Here is a 17215-nt window from a genome sequence, read left to right as displayed (position 1 = left end):
ATCAGCCAGGTGTGCTGGCACATACCTGTAGTCCCAGCTACTTGGGAGGCTGACGCACGAGAATCACTTGAATCTAGGAGGCAGAGGTTGCAGTGAGCCGAGATTGCACCAGGGCACTCCAGCCTGGGCAACAGAACGAGATTCTGTCTCAAAAATAAATAAATAAATAAATAAATAAATAAATAACAGCAAAGAAGGACAGAAAGAAGAGAATACAACAAAAGAACCAGAAAACAAATAACAAAATGGCAGGAGGATGTCCTTATCAAGGACAACATTAAATGTAAATGGACTAAACTCTCGAATAAAAAGATATAGAATGGATGAATGGATGAAAAAGAAGACCCAATGTTTTGTTGCTTACAAGAAACATACTTCATCTACAAATAAAATAATAAAGTCTGGGTCCTGAGATGCAGGCAGTCCCACTTCATATGGGAGGGTAGGCTTATAACCAGTTCCTCTCTCCCTTCCCTAGACCCTTCACAGACACCTGCTGGTCCCTCTCACTTAGCCAAGGAAACACTTGTGGTTAAAAAGTTGCAGAAAAGTGATGTGAACGTGAGAAGCAAAAGTGACAGAGGCTAAAGGATGGAGGGTGGGAGGCAGTCCTAGCAGAGGAGACCTCACCACCACCACCCCCCCAAGTAGGGAATGAGGAGCACCAGGGACACAGGATACAACTTTTGTTGACACTACACAAATACTCTGCAGAAATCTTCAAAAAACATCCTTGTCCCCCTGTGTCACCTGCTGAGAGACCTCATGTCTTGGTCACCTCCTAAACCGGGAGGTGGGGCATGAACAGGGTGGAGTCACAGGGGAGAGAAAACTAGGAAGCCTGGGTTCACACCCTGGTCCCCAGTGATGTCTCCACCACGGCTGCTGCCTCTGCTGCTGCTGCTGCCTCTGCTGAACGTGGAGCCTGCTGGGGCCACACTGATTCGGTATGGTGACCCCATTTGCCACCCCCAAACCTGGGAGGGATTCTCTGCTTTTTGCCCTTTAAGTCTGGGGCTCCTGGTTCAGTGATTCCCAAACCTGGCACCCAGGATCCTTGACTCTTCTTGGCTTCCCAGATCTCTAAAGTGGGCTTTCACTCTGAGGACTCCACTCTGACATCTCCTAAGATCAGAGCTCCCCCACTGTTTTTTTGTTTTTTTTTTTTTTTTGAGACAGAGTTTTGTTCTTGTTGCCCAGGCTGGAGTGCAATGGCATGATCTTGGCTCACCACAACCTCCACCTCCCAGGTTCAAGTGATTCTCCTGCCTCAGCCTCCCGAGTAGCTGGGATTACAGGCATGTGCCACCACCCCGGCTAATTTTGTATTTTTAGTAGAGATGGGGTTTCTCCATGTTGGTCAGGCTGGTCTCGAACTCCCGACCTTAGGTGATCTGCCTGCGTTGGCCTCCCAAAGTGCTGGGGGTTACAGGCATGAGCCACCACACCCGGCTCAGAGCTCCCTTTTTAAATTTTTTTTTCCTTTTATTTATTTATTTGTTGAGATTGGGTCTTGCTCTGTCACCCAGGCTGGAGTGCAGTAGTGAGATCATGGCTCACTGCAGCCTCAAACTTGTGGTCTTAAGCCATTCTCCCACCTCAGCCTCCCAAGTAGCTGGGACTACAGGTATGTGTCACCATGCCCAGCTAGTTTTTGAAAGTCTTTATAAAGAGGAGGGTATCCCTATGTTTTCTAGGCTGGTCTCCACCTCCTGGGCTCGAGCAATCCTCTCACCTTAGCTTCCCAAAGTGCTGGAATTACAGACATGAACTACCATGTCCAGCCCAGAGCCCTTTTAAGATCCTCCAACACTGACAGACTTTTTTTTTTTTTTTTTTTTTGAGACAGTCTCACTCTGTTGCCAGGCTGGAGTGCAGTGGCGTAGTCTCGGCTCACTGCAACCTCCACCTCCTGGTTCAAGTGATTTTCCTGCCTCAGCCTCCTAAGTAGCTGGGATTACAGGCACGTGCCACCATGCCTGGCTAATTTTTGTATTTTTAGTAGAGATGGGGTTTCACCATGCTGGCCAGGCTAGTCTTGAACTCCTGACCTTGTGATCTGCCCGCCTCAGCAGCCTCCCAAAGTGCTGGGATTACAGCCGTGAGCCACTGCGCCTGGCCTTCGCTGAGACTCTTGAGTGAGGAACTCTCCCCTTCTTCTCTGGATATGTTTTTTGGGAGGCCTCTGCAGATCCCACTCCGAGCTCTGATGACCAGGTATGGGGGTCTCCAGACATGTGACACATTCCCTCCATCTTGGAGACAAAGGCATGTGACATTTAAACTAAGCCTCCCCCACATTTACACCCTCCAAATTGTTTAGGCCTCAATAAGTCTATTTTTTGTCTGAGCACAATAGCTCACCACTACAATCTCAGCACTTTGGGAAGCCAAGGCAGGAGAATTGCCTGAAGCTAGGAGTTCAAGACTAGTCTGGGCAACATGGTGAGACCCTAGTCTCTACAGAAAAAAAAAAAAAAATCAGCTGGGCATGGTGACAGGTGCCTGTAGTCTTAGCTACTTGGGAGGCTGCACGAGAGGGCCATTTGAACCCCACTGCACTCTAGCCTGGGTAACACAGCGAGGTCCTGTCTCAAAAAAAAAAAAAAAAAAGAAGTCCAGTTTTGGGGACCCCACCCAAGAAGTTCTCCCCTACTTTACCCACCCAAGAAGTTCTCCCCTACTTTACCTCTGATGCTTCCCCAATTTCTTCCTTCCCCTTTTCTTTTCTCCTTACCCCTTAGAGTTCTTGGCTTTACCTCTGATGCTTCCCCAATTTCTCCCTTCCCCTTTTCTCTTCTCCTTACCCCTTAGAGTTCTTGGCTTTACCTCTGATGCTTCCCCACTGATGCTTCCCCAATTTCTTCCTTCCCCTTTTCTCTTCTCCTTACCCCTTAGAGTTCTTGGCAGGGGGAGGGGTCTATTTTCCAGAAAGTGTTTTCCCCACTTCTCATTCTTGTGCCTTTCAAAGACTGAGTCATGAGGGGTGAGGGCAAAGGTGTGAGTGAGGGTGTCATGTTCCAAGGAGTGACTAAAATTGGGTACAGAAATATTACCGCAGGCCGGGCACGGTGGCTCATGCCTGTAATCCCAGCACTTTGGGAGGCTGAGGCGGGTGGATCACGAGGTCAGGAGATCGAGACCAGCCTGGCTAACATGGTGAAACCCCGACTCTACTAAAAATAAGAAAAAATTAGCCGGGCGTGGTGGTGGGTGCCTATAGTCCCAGCTGCTCAGGAGGCTGAGACATGAGAATGGCATGAACCTGGGAGGACACAGCTTGCAGTGAGCTGAGATCATGCCACTGCACTCCAGCCTGGGTAACAGAGTGAGACTCTGTCTCAAAAAAAAAAAAAAAAAAAAAAAAAAAAAATTAAATCATATGACCAGGGAAAATTACCTTCTCTAAAAGGAAAACAGAGGCCAGGTGTGGTGGCTCACGTGTATAATCCCAGCACTCTGGGAGGCTGAGGCGGGTGGATCACTTGAAGCCAGGAGTTTGAGATCAGTATGGCCAACATGATGAAACCAAATCTCTATTAAAAATACATAAATCAGCCAGGTGTGCTGGCACATACCTGTAGTCCCAGCTACTTGGGAGGCTGACACACGAGAATCACTTGAATCCAGGAGGCAGAGGTTGCAGTGAGCCGAGATTGCACCAGGGCACTCCAGCCTGGGCAACAGAACGAGATTCTGTCTCAAAAATAAATAAATAAATAAATAAATAAATAAATAAATAAATAACAGCAAAGAAGGACAGAAAGAAGAGAATACCACAAACAACCAGAAAACAAATAACAAAATGGCAGGAGGATGTCCTTATCAAGGACAACATTGAATGTAAATGGACTAAACTCTCGAATAAAAAGATACAGAATGGATGAATGGATGAAAAAGAAGACCCAATGTTTTGTTGCTTACAAGAAACATACTTCATCTACAAATAAAATAATAAGAGTCTGGGTCCTGAGATGCAGGTAGTCCCACTTCATATGGGAGGGTAGGCTTATAACCAGTTCCTCTCTCCCTTCCCTAGACCCTTCACAGATACCTGCTGGTCCCTCTCACTTGGCCAAGGAAACACTTGTGGTTAAAAAGTTGCAGAAAAGTGATGTGAAAGTGAGAAGTAAAAGTGACAGAGGCTAAAGGATGGAGGGTGGGAGGCAGTCCTGGCAGAGGAGACCTCACCACCACCACCCCCCAAGTAGGGAATGAGGAGCACCAGGGACACAGAATACAACTTTTGCTGACACTACGCAAATACTCTGCACAAATCTTCAAAAAAATCCTTGTCCCCCTGTGTCACCTGCTGAGAGACCTTGTGTCTTGGTCACCTCCTAAACCGGGAGGTGGGGCATGAACAGGGTGGAGTCACAGGGGAGAGAAAACTAGGAAGCCTGGGTTCACACCCTGGTCCCCAGTGATGTCTCCACCACGGCTGCTGCCTCTGCTGCTGCTGCTGCCTCTGCTGAACGTGGAGCCTGCTGGGGCCACACTGATTCGGTATGGTGACCCCATTTGCCACCCCCAAACCTGGGAGGGATTCTCTGCTTTTTGCCCTTTAAGTCTGGGGCTCCTGGTTCAGAGATTCCCAAATGCGGCACCCAGGATCTTGACCCTTCTTGGCTTCCCAGATCTCTAAAGTGGGCTTTCACTCTGAGGACTCCACTCTGACATCTCCTAAGATCAGAGCTCCACCACTTTTTTTTTTTTTTTTTTTTTTTTTTTGAGATATTTGTTCTTGTTGCCCAGGCTGGAGTGCAACGGCATGATCTTGGCTCACCACAACCTCCACCTCTCAGGTTCAAGCGATTCTCCTGCCTCAGCCTCCTGAGTAGCTGGGATTACAGGCATGTGCCACCACCCCGGCTAATTTTGTATTTTTAGTACAGATGGGGTTTCTGCATGTTGGTCAGGCTGGTCTCGAACTCCCGACCTTAGGTGATCTGCCGGCATTGGCCTCCCAAAGTGCTGGGGGTTACAGGCATGAGCCACCACGCCCAGCTCAGAGCTCCCTTTTTAAATTTTTTTTTTCCTTTTATTTATTTATTTGTTGAGACTGGGTCTTGCTCTGTCACCCAGGCTGGAGTGCAGTAGTGAGATCATGGCTCGCTGCAGCCTCAAACTTGTGGTCTTAAGCCATTCTCCCACCTCAGCCTCCCAAGTAGCTGGGACTACAGGTATGTGTCACCATGCCCAGCTAGTTTTTCAAAGTTTTTGTAAAGAGGAGGGTATCCCTATATTCTCCAGGCTGGTCTCCACTTCCTGGGCTCGAGCAATCCTCTCACCTTAGCTTCCCAAAGTGCTGGAATTACAGATATGAACTACCATGTCCAGCCCAGAGCCCTTTTAAGATCCTCCAACACTGAGACTTTTTTTTTTTTTTTTTTTTTTTTTTTGGAGACAGATTCTCACTCTGTTGCCAGGCTGGAGTGCAGTGGCGTAGTCTCGGCTCACTGCAACCTCCGTCTCCTGGTTCAAGCGATTCTCCTGCCTCAGCCTCCCAAGTAGCTGGGATTACAGGTACGTGCCACCATGCCTGGCTAATTTTTGTATTTTTAGTAGAGATGGGTTTCACCATATTGGTTCGCCAGGCTGGTCTTGAACTCCTGACCTCGTGATCTGCCCGCCTCAGTCTCCCAAAGGGCTGGGATTACAGCCGTGAGCCACTGCGCCTGGCCTTCACTGAGACTCTTGAGTGAGGAACTCTCCCCTTCTTCTCTGGATATGTTTTTTGGGAGGCCTCTGCAGATCCCACTCCGAGCTCTGATGACCAGGTATGGGGGTCTCCAGACATGTGACATATTCCCTCTATCTTGGAGACAAAGGCATGTGACATTTAAACTAAGCCTCCCCCACATTTACACCCTCCAAATTGTTTAGGCCTCAATAAGTCTATTTTTTGTCTGAGCATAATGGCTCACCACTACAATCTCAGCACTTTGGGAAGCCAAGGCAGGAGAATTGCTTGAGGCTAGGAGTTCAAGACTAGTCTGGGCAACATAGTGAGACCGTAGTCTCTACAGAAAAAAAAAAATCAGCTGGGCATGGTGACAGGTGCCTGTAGTCTTAGCTACTTGGGAGGCTGCACGGGAGGGCCATTTGAACCCCACTGCACTCTAGCCTGGGCAACACAGCGAGGTCCTGTCTCAAAAAGAAAAAAAAAAGAAGTCCAGTTTTGGGGACCCCACCCAAGAAGTTCTCCCCTACTTTACCTCTGATGCTTCCCCAATTTCTTCCTTCCCCTTTTCTCTTCTCCTTACCCCTTAGAGTTCTTGGCTTTACCTCTGATGCTTCCCCAATTTCTTCCTTCCCCTTTTCTCTTCTCCTTACCCCTTAGAGTTCTTGGCTTTACCTCTGATGCTTCCCCACTGATGCTTCCCCAATTTCTTCCTTCCCCTTTTCTCTTCTCCTTACCCCTTAGAGTTCTTGGCAGGGGGAGGGGTCTATTTTCCAGAAAGTGTTTTCCCCACTTCTCATTCTTGTGCCTTTCAAAGACTGAGTCATGAGGGGTGAGGGCAAAGGTGTGAGTGAGGGTGTCATGTTCCAAGGAGTGACTAAAATTGGGTACGGAAATATTACTGCAGGCCGGGCGCGGTGCCTCATGCCTGTAATCCCAGCACTTTGGGAGGCTGAGGCAGGTGGATCACGAGGTCAGGAGATCGAGACCAGCCTGGCTAACATGGTGAAACCCCGACTCTACTAAAAATATGAAAAAATTAGCCGGGCGTGGTGGTGGGTGCCTATAGTCCCAGCTGCTCAGGAGGCTGAGACATGAGAATGGCGTGAACCCGGGAGGCGTAGCTTGCAGTGAGCCGAGATCATGCCACTGCACTCCAGCCTGGGTGACAGAGCAAGACTCCGTCTCAAAAAAAAAAAAAAAATTACTGCATGAGGCCAGGCATGGTGGCTCACACCTGTAATCTTAGCACTATGGAAAGCAGAGGCCTGGAGGATTGCTTGAGGCCAAGAGTTCAAGACCAAGCTGGCCAACATAGTGAGACCCCATCTCTTTCTCCAAAAATATCATTAAATATAAAATTTATTTTAAAAATTAGTGCACATTATGTTGTTGTTAACCAGCTTTTTTTAAGAGTTTTTTTTTTCTTTTTTTTTTTTTTTTTGTAGAGATGGGTGGTCTTACTACGTTTCCTAGACTGGTCATGAACTCCTAGCCTCAAGTAATCCTCCCACCTCAGTAAGATCTTTCAGTAAGTAAGGATTTACAATCTGAAATTCTCCCAGGACTCTGAGAGTATAGATGTAGCTTGCTGGTGTATGATTCAACGAATTCACCATTCCCCATTAATCTGCTTTGCAAACCTAATATATCATGGACATTTTCGAAGTCAATGCAAAGAACAGTGAGTCTCAGAATGTTGTCTCAAGACCAATAGCATTAGCATGGCCCAGGAACTTGTTAGAAATGCAAATTCTCAAGCCCCATCCCAGATCTACTTAAAAATTAAGAGATCTGAATTTGAACTAGCCCTCTGAGTCTGGGCTTGTCAGACACTGAGCCTGAGGGTCAAATCCTGCCTGCTATTTCCCTTTTACAAATAAGCTTAAGGGAACCTAGGCCAGATGTAGTGGCTCATGCCTGTAACCCCAAAATTTGGGGAGGCCGAGGCAGGAGAATTGCTTGGGGCCAAGAACTTGAGAGCAGCCTGGGCAACTTAGCAAGAGCTTATCTCTACAAAAACTGAAAAAAATTAGCTGGATGTGGTGGCATAGGCCTGTGGTCCCAGCTACTTGGCAGGCTGAGGCAAGATGATCTTCGAGCCTGGGAGTTTGAGACTGCAGTGAGCCATGATTGTGCCACTGCTCTCCAGCCTGGGCAACAGAGTGAGACCCTGACTCTAAAAAAAAAATGGAGTCAGCATGCACATTCATTTCTGCATTGTCTGTTGTCTGCAGCCGCTTTCATGCTATCTTGGCAGAGTTGAATAGTTACAACAGAGACCGCAGGCCTGCAAAGCTGCTACACAAAGATTTGCCCAACACCACTGCTGTAGGTGATTTGGGGTCATGCTAAAGTTTGAGAATGACTGGTATAGACAGCTACTTCCTCCTTCTTCGCGGTCGAATGGAGTTCCATTCTATGTATGCTCCAAAGCAGAACTAAGCTGTGCCCATTGTTGGCCGTTGTAACTGCCCAGCTGGTTCTTTTTGCCTGCTGTCCAGATACCGCCAATTTATCAAGAAGGGAAAATGGCAATAGAGAAAGAGTTTAATTCATGCCGAGTCATCGGCTGAACAGGAGACCAGAGTTTTATTATTATTCAAATCAGAGGTGGGCATGGTGGCTCACGCCTGTAATTCTAGCACTTTGGGAGGCCGAGGCTGGTGGATCACCTGAGGTTAGGAGTTCAAGACCAGCTGGCCAACATGATGAAACCCCGTCTCTACTACAAATATAAAAACTAGCCGGGTATAGGCCGGGCGCGGTGGCTCAAGCCTGTAATCCCAGCACTTTGGGAGGCCGAGACGGGCGGATCATGAGGTCAGGAGATCGAGATCATCCTGGCTAACACGGTGAAACCCCGTCTCTACTAAAAAAAATACAAAAAACTAGCCGGGCGAGGTGGCGGACGCCTGTAGTCCCAGCTACTCGGGAGGCTGAGGCAGGAGAATGGCGTAAACCCGGAAGGCGGAGCTTGCAGTGAGCTGAGATCCGGCCACTGCACTCCAGCCTGGGCGACAGAGCGAGACTCCGTCTCAAAAAAAAAAAACAAAAAAACAAAACAAAAAAAAACTAGCCGGGTATAGTGGTGGCTGCCTGTAATCCCAGCTACTTAGAAGGCTGAGGGAAGAGAATCACTTGAACCCAGGGGGCGGAGGTTGCAGTGAGCTGAGATCACGCCAGTGTACTCCAGCCTGGGTGGCAGAGTGAGACTCCATCTCATAAAAAACAAAACAAAAACAACAAATTAGCCTCCCTTAACATTTGGAGGCTGGGGTTTTTCAAGGATAGTTTGTCAGGCCTGGGAATGGATGCTGCTGATTGGTCAGGGAGGTAATCATTCATACGGGCCCGGAAAATAGTCTGCTTCTGGCTGGAGCCACAGGACTGGTTGGCAGGTCTGGGTGGCATCATCAGAAATGCAAAAACCTTTAGTCTCAAAAGACCAGTCTTAGGTTCTACAATACTGATGTAATCTGCAGGAGTAATTGGGGAAGTTGCAAATATTTTGACCTCTGGAATAATGACTGGTAATCATTTATGTCTGCACCTTAGCAGAATTTAATGCTCCTCTCATCCTCCTATCCTGGTGGTACTTCATTAGCTTTACAAAGGTGGTTTAGGTTTGGGGATGGACTATTTTTTTTTTTTTTTTTTTTTTTTTTGAGACGGAGTCTCGCTCTGTCGCCCAAGCTGGAGTGCAGTGGCCGGATCTCAGCTCACTGCAAGCTCCGCCGCCCAAGTTTACGCCATTCTCCTGCCTCAGCCTCCCGAGTAGCTGGGACTACAGGCGCCTGCCACCTCGCCCGGCTAGTTTTTTTTTTTGTATTTTTTAGTAGAGACAGGGTTTCACCGTGTTAGCCAGGATGGTCTTGATCTCCTGACCTCGTGATCCGCCCGTCTCGGGCCTCCCAAAGTGCTGGGATTACAGGCTTGAGCCACCGCGCCCGGCCTAGGGGATGGACTATTATCATTTAAACTATAAACTGTCTCCTAAAGTTAGCTTGGCCCAAGCCCAGGAACGACCAAGGGTAGTTTGGAAGTTAAAGGCAAGATGGCGGTTGTTTAGATCGGATCTCTTTCACTGTCCTAATTTTCTCATTTATAGTTTTTGCAAAGGCAGTTCATCATTGGTCTGTCTCCAGTTTCCAAAATTAGGCACAGCCTCGTAAACACACCTTTGTGCACTCATCCAAGGATCTCCTACAGATGAAATTCTGGGTCCCTGTAAAGTCTTTGGGGATATTTGTCATCATGGTATCTGTGCTAGGGTTTCTGGTAATGACTCCTATTGTAGCCCTTGGAGATGTTGAATCTGTCATCATATTCCATTTGGGTAAGTCTATTTTAGAGGGTCTCCAGGAAGGGCAGCTTCCTAATTCTCATCATCTTCTTACTCTACAGGATCCCCCTTCGTAGAGTCCACCCTGGACTCAGGACCTTGAACCTATTGAGGGGATGGGGAAAACCAGCAAAGCTCCCCACGTTGGGGGCCCCATCTCCTGGGGACAAGCCTGCCTTGGTACCTCTCTCCAAATTCCTGGATGTGAGTCACAGCCCTACACAGCCCCCACCCCTGTGCCCTCAAGCCAAACTCTTCACTGACTCTGTCTCCTCTTTTGCCTCATCAGGCCCAGTATTTTGGGGAAATTGGGCTGGGAACGCCTCCACAAAACTTCACTGTCGTCTTTGACACTGGCTTCTGCAATAACCAGAACAGGACCAGGAGATGCCACTTCTTCAGTGTGCCCTGCTGTGAGCTTCTATGTGGGAGAATAAGGCTGAGTGGGGGTGAAGGGAGAAGGCGGGGCTGGACCTCAGCTTCCCACAGGTTTTTGAGGAACTCTTCTTTTCTGACACCCTCAAAGGTCAGAAGGTTAAAGGGGCAGAAGGCATTTGGAAAGCTCCCCTCCCAAAGTGACCCTCTCTGACTTCTGACCTAGGGTTCCACCACCGCTTCAATCCCAATGCCTCCAGCTCCTTCCAGCCCAATGGGACCAAGTTTGCCATTCAATATGGAACTGGGCGGGTAGATGGAATCCTGAGTGAGGACAAGCTGACTGTGAGTGGCCTTTGACTCCAGGAAGCCTCGAGCCTGGGAGAACCCCGTTGTCTAAGATCATCTGGCTTAGGGGGGTGCTTGAGGTGGAGGGGCTTCCTGAGCCAATGGATGGGGCTTCTCAAGGAGGGGGAGGGGCTCCTGGGTGAAGGGATAAGAATTCTGTCAAGTCCAGAGGCAAAGTCTGCTAAGCAGTCGGGGAATTGGGTCCAGATGTCCCCAGACCTGGGATTAATGCTTTGGTTTGGGAGACCTCAGGACAGGCGGTTATTGTCCTCCTAAAAGTAACTGGTCACATCTCAATCTACCCCTAGATTGGTGGAATCAAGGGTGCATCCGTGATTTTCGGGGAAGCTCTGTGGGAATCCAGCCTGGTCTTCACTATTTCTCGCCCTGATGGGATATTGGGCCTCGGTTTTCCCATTCTGGCTGTGGAAGGAGTTCCGCCCCCGCTGGATGTACTGGTGGAGCAGGGGCTACTGGATAAGCCTGTCTTCTCCTTTTACCTCAACAGGTACTGGGGAGGGTGCACCTATCTATGACTCCTATTCCCCAGAAGGAAGTGAGGCCCTCCTTCAGGAAGTCTCTTGCTCCATAAAAAAAAGTCCCAGTTCAGGCATGGTGGCTGATGCCTGTAATCCCAGCACCTAGGGAGGCCAAGGCAGATTGATCACCTGAAGTCAGGAGTTCCAGACCAGACTGGCTAACATGGCGAAACCCTGTCTCTACTAAAAATATAAAAATTAGCTGGGTGTGGTGGCACATGCCTGTAATCCCAGCTACTTGAGAGGCTGAGGCAGGAGAATTGCTTATATCGGGGAGGTGGAGGTTGCAGTAAGCCAAGATCGCACCACTGCTCTCCAGTCTGGGTGAGAGAGAGAGATTCTGTCTAAAAAAATAATAATAATAATCCCAACCTTCATTCAGGCAGTAGTCACCTACCTAACAGAAGAAACACCTCAGGGCCGGGCGCGGTGGCTCAAGCCTGTAATCCCAGCACTTTGGGAGGCCGAGACGGGCGGATCACAAGGTCAGGAGATCGAGACCATCCTGGCTAATACGGTGAAACCCCGTCTCTACTAAAAAATACAAAAAACTAGCCGGGTGAGGTGGCGGGCGCCTGTAGTCCCAGCTACTCGGGAGGCTGAGGCAGGAGAATGGCGTAGACCAGGGAGGCGGAGCTTGCAGTGAGCTGAGATGCGGCCACTGCACTCCAGCCTGGGCGACAGAGAGAGACTCCGTCTCAAAAAAAAAAAAAAAAAAAAGAAACACCTCAACCCTATTCATAAGTCCCAGAGCTTAAGTGACAACTTAAGATACTAAAGAAACTCACCATCAGTTCAACATGTGTTCAGTTTCAACATGATTTCAAAATCAAACTAGGAAATTCTATGCTCCACCCAACCAAATATTCAGGAAACTTCCCTTCACCATAAAGCTCAAATCCCATTTGATAACACCGACCAGAAGTCAGGAAATGCCTGATTGAATTCACAAAGCCCCACCTACCTGGTAGGAAGGTCAATCTTATGCTCAGAAGTTCCACCCACCATCTGAGAAGTCTTCATTTTCCCTCCCAGGGCCCATCACACACAGTCCAATGCCCACTCAGTTACCCTGACATCCAACCCACTCAAGAAATTCCACCCACCTCTTGGTAGATCCCATTCACCTACCTCTTCCGGGAAGTTTCCAGCCCCATTCCCATCACTTTCAGCCAGCTCAGGAAGTCTAACACCTTTCTAGATACCACAACAGGCAATTCAGAAAGTCTCTGCACCTTCCCAGGAAGCCACCCCACCCCTGCACAAGTCACACCTTCGAGCCAATTCTGAGACTCCACTGGTCTGCTTGGTTACTATATTCAGCTCAGGAATTTCCCCCAGAACCTCTACCTTCTACAGCCAAACGAAGAAGTCTCCTCTCCACTTCAGGAAGTACCCATCGTCCTAAAGTCCTAACTTCCGTCAAGAAAAGTGCCATTTCCCTTCATTTCTTGTTTCCAGTCCCAACATCTAGGCCCTGTCTGCATTCCACTGCCCCAGTTATAACCCCAAAAATGACCCAAGTGGCAGGAAGTCCCATCCCTGGCCATTCCTAGGGCTGGCAGGGGAGGGCCGGTGACACTGACCTCTACACTCTGCTCCTGCAGGGACTCTGAAGTGGCTGATGGAGGAGAGCTGGTCCTGGGGGGCTCAGACCCGGCACACTACATCCCACCCCTCACCTTCGTGCCAGTCACAGTCCCCGCCTACTGGCAGATCCACATGGAGCGGTGAGGGACTTGGTCTCCTGAGTCTGGAGCTGGAGGCTGGGGGACTGCACTCCTAGGTCCCTGCCTCTAATGACTGCCTCCTTCCCCCTCAGTGTGTCGGTGGGCTCAGGGCTGACTCTCTGTGCCCGGGGCTGTGCTGCCATTCTGGACACAGGCACACCTGTCATCATAGGACCCACTGAGGAGATCCGGGCCCTGCATGAAGCCATTGGGGGAATCCCCTTGCTGGCTGGGGAGGTGAGGTACCAGTCTCTGGTGGGTGTGTCCTGGGGAAGATGATGGCAATTCGATGGCGAACACTGGGGCCTGAGGATGGGAAGCAGGTAGCTAGAGCATATCCAGGACAGAGGGGACTGGGATTCTTAAGTGACATGCTGGAGAGTGGTGGGAGGATGCAAAGATACTTCCCAAGTGTCTATGCTAAGTGGCTCAGTGGATGGTGAAGTGGGGGTGGGGGGAGATGATAATGCAGTTTTGTTTGGGGCTAGATGAGAGAAGCCTAGGCAACAGGGCTGTCCACACAGGACGCTGAATACCCAGGTGCTCAATATGAACATTACCCCATGGCACTGGGGAGCCACGGTCAGGATTTGAGCAGAGCAGGAATCTCCCGTCTTCACTTGTTCCCCTTCTCTCCCAGTACACCATCCGGTGCTCAGAAATCCCAAAGCTCCCCACAGTCTCACTCCTCATTGGGGGGGTCTGGTTTAACCTCACGGCCCAGGATTACGTCATCCAGGTAGGTGTCCGTCACAATGACGCCACAGTGATGTAATATGGCTGGAGTTGGGAGGGTGGAGCTGGGAGTTAGACATCACTAGGGCTGGAAGGGGCCACAGAAACATTTCTTGTCCCCGGGGCTGGGGGCAGAGAGAGCACGGACTCCCAGGGAAATGGTGGTTCCAGCCGCCTGGACACCCAGTTGCCATCTTGTCGCCTTGCAGTTTGCTCAGGGTGACGTCCGCCTCTGCTTGTCCGGCTTCCGGGCCTTGGACATCGCTTTGCCTCCAGTACCTGTGTGGATCCTCGGCGACGTTTTCTTGGGGGCGTATGTGGCCGTCTTCGACCGCGGGGACATGAAGAGCGGCGCACGAGTGGGCCTGGCGCGCGCTCGCCCTCGCTCTCGCCAAGCGGACCTGGGAAGGCGCGAGACTGCGCAGCGGGTGACGCCCAGGTGATGCGTATGCGCAACGGGTAGCAGGCCTAACGCTACTCAGTAAAAACCCAGTATTTCCCTTGAACGAACCTGCCTAGGTTGCTTCTTTTCAGAGCGTACTTTTTGAAGAGAAAACTTTGTGCATGGACGCACGGAGTTGAGGAAGACAGGGAGGCGAAGGGTATCACTCCTTTTCTCCGGGGCGCACCCTTGTGAGGAGTCTTGTACTACGAGTCCCACCAAGCCCCTCGCCTACGCTGCCTTTCGTCAAAGGCTTCCAGCTCCGTGGAGCATCACGGTCGTTGTAGTCCACGCCGTGGTCACGCCCTGACGGGGGCGGGCGCAGCCACAACATGCGTGGGAGGCGACAGGTCGCGACGGCAGCGACAGGTGGCAGTGGGTGGGGGGGTGACTGTAATTGGTAAGGGTTTACCAGTTCCTGTTCTAAGGGGCGGGGATAACGTTCCCTCGGACCTCATCTCTTGCTTCTCCTCTCTCCCTTGGGATTCCAGGACCCCGGGGTCCGCCATAAAGGCGGAGCTTGAAGCCCCTGGGTTGGGGGAGCGGTGCTGCCCCTCCTCCGGCGGTGATGTCACTCCCCCCTCCTCAGCCTCTTGCTGCCCAGAGCTGCCGGAGCTGGGTCACCCCTCCCCCCATCTCGAGCCCCGGATTCCCCCATCCCCGCCTCGCCTCGACTTGGGGTGAGTACGGGGGAGGGGGCGAAGGTTCAGGGTCCGGGGGCGGTAAGACAGCCCGAATCCTAGTTTTGGAGACGGGGGACTTGGGATCCAGGGACCCAAAGATTATAGCGGAGAGATTTCCCCTCGACTCTGAGCTTTTGGGGGCCAAGGTACTTGGAGCGTTATAGGGGACGAAGGATTGTAGGCAGAGAGTGGTCACATTTTCAGCTTTGGTGTCCGGAGACCAAGGCTCCAAATGGAACCGGTTGGGAATGGGGACAGAGGAACAAGGAAGGGGTCCTAGAAGTCAGGGAGCGGAAGACTCTGCCCCAATTCCAGGGCCTGGGGTAATGGGGAAAGGAGGGTTGTCAGGGGACGCCGAGGATGACAGAGATGGGAGTTGCAGCTTTCAGGAATTGTCTGCCTTGAGTGCCTAGGAACGGATGGACTGGGAGGAGCAGGGGTGGGGAAAGGAACTGAAGACGTAGACGTTGGCCTGTCCCCTCCTGGTGTCCCTAGTCAAGAGTCGAGTCTGCTTCCCCCTGGTCTGTGAACGTAGCTGAGTGTCCAGTATTTGGAGCCCTCATGAGGCTTCCAGAAGCCCCCTCCTCTTTAATGGGTGGGTGGAGACTCCAGGCTCACAAATCCTCCCATAGATCCTGGTGGGGTCTGTGGAGGGCCATGAGGGAGTGCTGGCATCCAAGTTTCCCAGGGCCTGATGGAGTGTGCACCAGCCTGCTACTCTCAGCCCGCTGCCTCTTCCCCTCCCATGGCCTCTAATCCTGACTCTAATCCTGAGTCGCATCACACATTCCTCCTTATTCCAGCCCCCTTTTCCCACAGCCCCCACCTTCTCCCACACTTCTGACTTCTGCAAAATTTCCCCACAGCCCCCACCTTCTCCCACACTTCTGACTCCTGCAAAACAACAACAACAAAACGCTGATTTGGTCACTTAATACCATGCCTGGCTGCTGTCAAAAGCAGAAGGGAAAAGCAGGGTTGAGGGGAGAGTGTGGAGGAGGATGGCTGACCGAGGTCCTTACCTAGCCCATAGTGCCTACCCAGCCCCCGCTCCTGCCTCCACCACCCCACCCCCAATTGCCCAGGAGCCTCATCCAGCCCCAGCCGGGTCCCTCACCTCAGGATTCGCTGCTTCTGCCTGGGGGTGCACCAGAATTTGGGGAAGGGGTAGGAAGTACCTATGTCTTTTCTCTGCCCTCTTGGATTCCATCAGAAGCTGAAGGACATGATGGATTGGGTGCAATGGAGAGCCCTGGGTCTGGGGAGTGAGGGCAACGACCTTCCTGGGCTGCAGGACAGGCCCCACTTCTGCAACTCTCTCTGCAGTGACGCAGTCCCAGCCAGGACGGGGGTTAGAGAGGGTGATGGTGGGTCTGAGAGAAAGGAACGGAGACCCAGAGAGAGGGGGACAGGGTCCCCAGGAAGTGGAGACAGACCTAGAAAGAGAGAGACCCAGAAGAAGGTGAAACATAGGAGGAATAGAGATCCAGGGAGGGGACAGAGGGAAAGTGAAGAGGCAGAAACTTGGAGAGAGAGAAGGACAGAGAGCCAGCAAGAGAAAGAGCAGAGACAGAGGAGGGCAAGAGACGGAAGAGGGGGAAATACCACAGATGGGGAGAATGGGGAGGGGAAAGAGGTTGTCAGAGAGAAAGGAGGAGACAGATTCAGATGAAAAGGCAGAGACCCAGAGAGGAGGCAGGACAGAGCGGGTTGGGGAGAGGGAGTAGAGGACAAGGACACAAGACCCAGGGAGTGGGATACAGAGCCCCAGGCAGAGAGGCGCACTCCTGATAAAATGGTACAGAGACTAAGAGAAAGAGACTCCGGGGAGCTGGGGTGGGGGGCGGGGACTGAGACACCGAGGAGGAGAGACTGAGGCCTAGAGAGATGAGGAGTAAAGACACAGAAGGAGGGGGACGGAATCAGAGACCCAGGAAGGCAGATTTACAAACGAGGGGCCGGAGACTCAGACGGGTGGTAACAGAGACGGCGGCACAAATACTCAAGAAGTGAGAAAAAGAGACGCCAAGAAACACAGAAACGGGAGCGAGGGGTGGGATGGGGTAGAGAGGCGATACGAACCAGCCGCCGCACCTGCAGCAGGAGGCGGTGGGCCAGAAATTGTGCGGCCCGAGGGCGTCCGCAGCCCCCTGACCCGACCCCTTCGCTCCCGCAGGCGCCGCCTCCTCCCTCCGCAGCCCCAGCCGCAGCCGCTGGCCCCGCCCCAGACCCCTGAGCCTGCGCTCTGCCTCCCGGAGCCTAGGACCGCCCAGGGGGCGGGGACGGCCCGCTCCGAGGCGGTCCCCTTTTTCTGGCCCCGCCCCCCATCATTCTT

General features: G+C 51.4%; 1 protein-coding gene and 1 long non-coding RNA gene across 3 annotated transcripts in view; one reads left to right on the top strand and one right to left on the bottom strand.

Moving 5' to 3' along the window:
* The window catches only part of LOC126943152 (uncharacterized), a 31693-nt gene extending 14586 nt beyond the window's left edge, over window positions 1–17107 (bottom strand). The window contains exon 1 of the long non-coding RNA XR_007721706.1: window positions 16963–17107. This is a non-coding gene — a long non-coding RNA (uncharacterized LOC126943152). The remainder of the gene's footprint in view (window positions 1–16962) is intronic.
* On the top strand, window positions 774–14261 carry LOC126943114 (napsin-A-like). 2 transcript variants are annotated; one of them, XM_050771528.1, is made up of 9 exons: window positions 774–947; window positions 10091–10232; window positions 10318–10441; window positions 10630–10748; window positions 11060–11259; window positions 12898–13020; window positions 13113–13257; window positions 13661–13759; window positions 13965–14261. In XM_050771528.1, the coding sequence occupies exons 1-9, from the start codon at window positions 868–870 to the stop codon at window positions 14196–14198; spliced, it is 1266 nt and encodes a 421-aa protein (XP_050627485.1). In that variant the 5' UTR covers window positions 774–867; the 3' UTR covers window positions 14199–14261. The 2 variants fall into 2 exon arrangements, with proteins under 2 accessions (XP_050627485.1, XP_050627484.1); XM_050771527.1 differs by lacking the exon at window positions 774–947 and adding an exon at window positions 3911–4506.
* Window positions 17108–17215: the final 108 nt, after the last annotated feature.

Source organism: Macaca thibetana, chromosome 19 (assembly GCF_024542745.1).
Source record: "Macaca thibetana thibetana isolate TM-01 chromosome 19, ASM2454274v1, whole genome shotgun sequence".
NCBI lineage: Eukaryota > Metazoa > Chordata > Mammalia > Primates > Cercopithecidae > Macaca > Macaca thibetana.
This window is presented reverse-complemented; position numbering and strand designations above follow the sequence as displayed.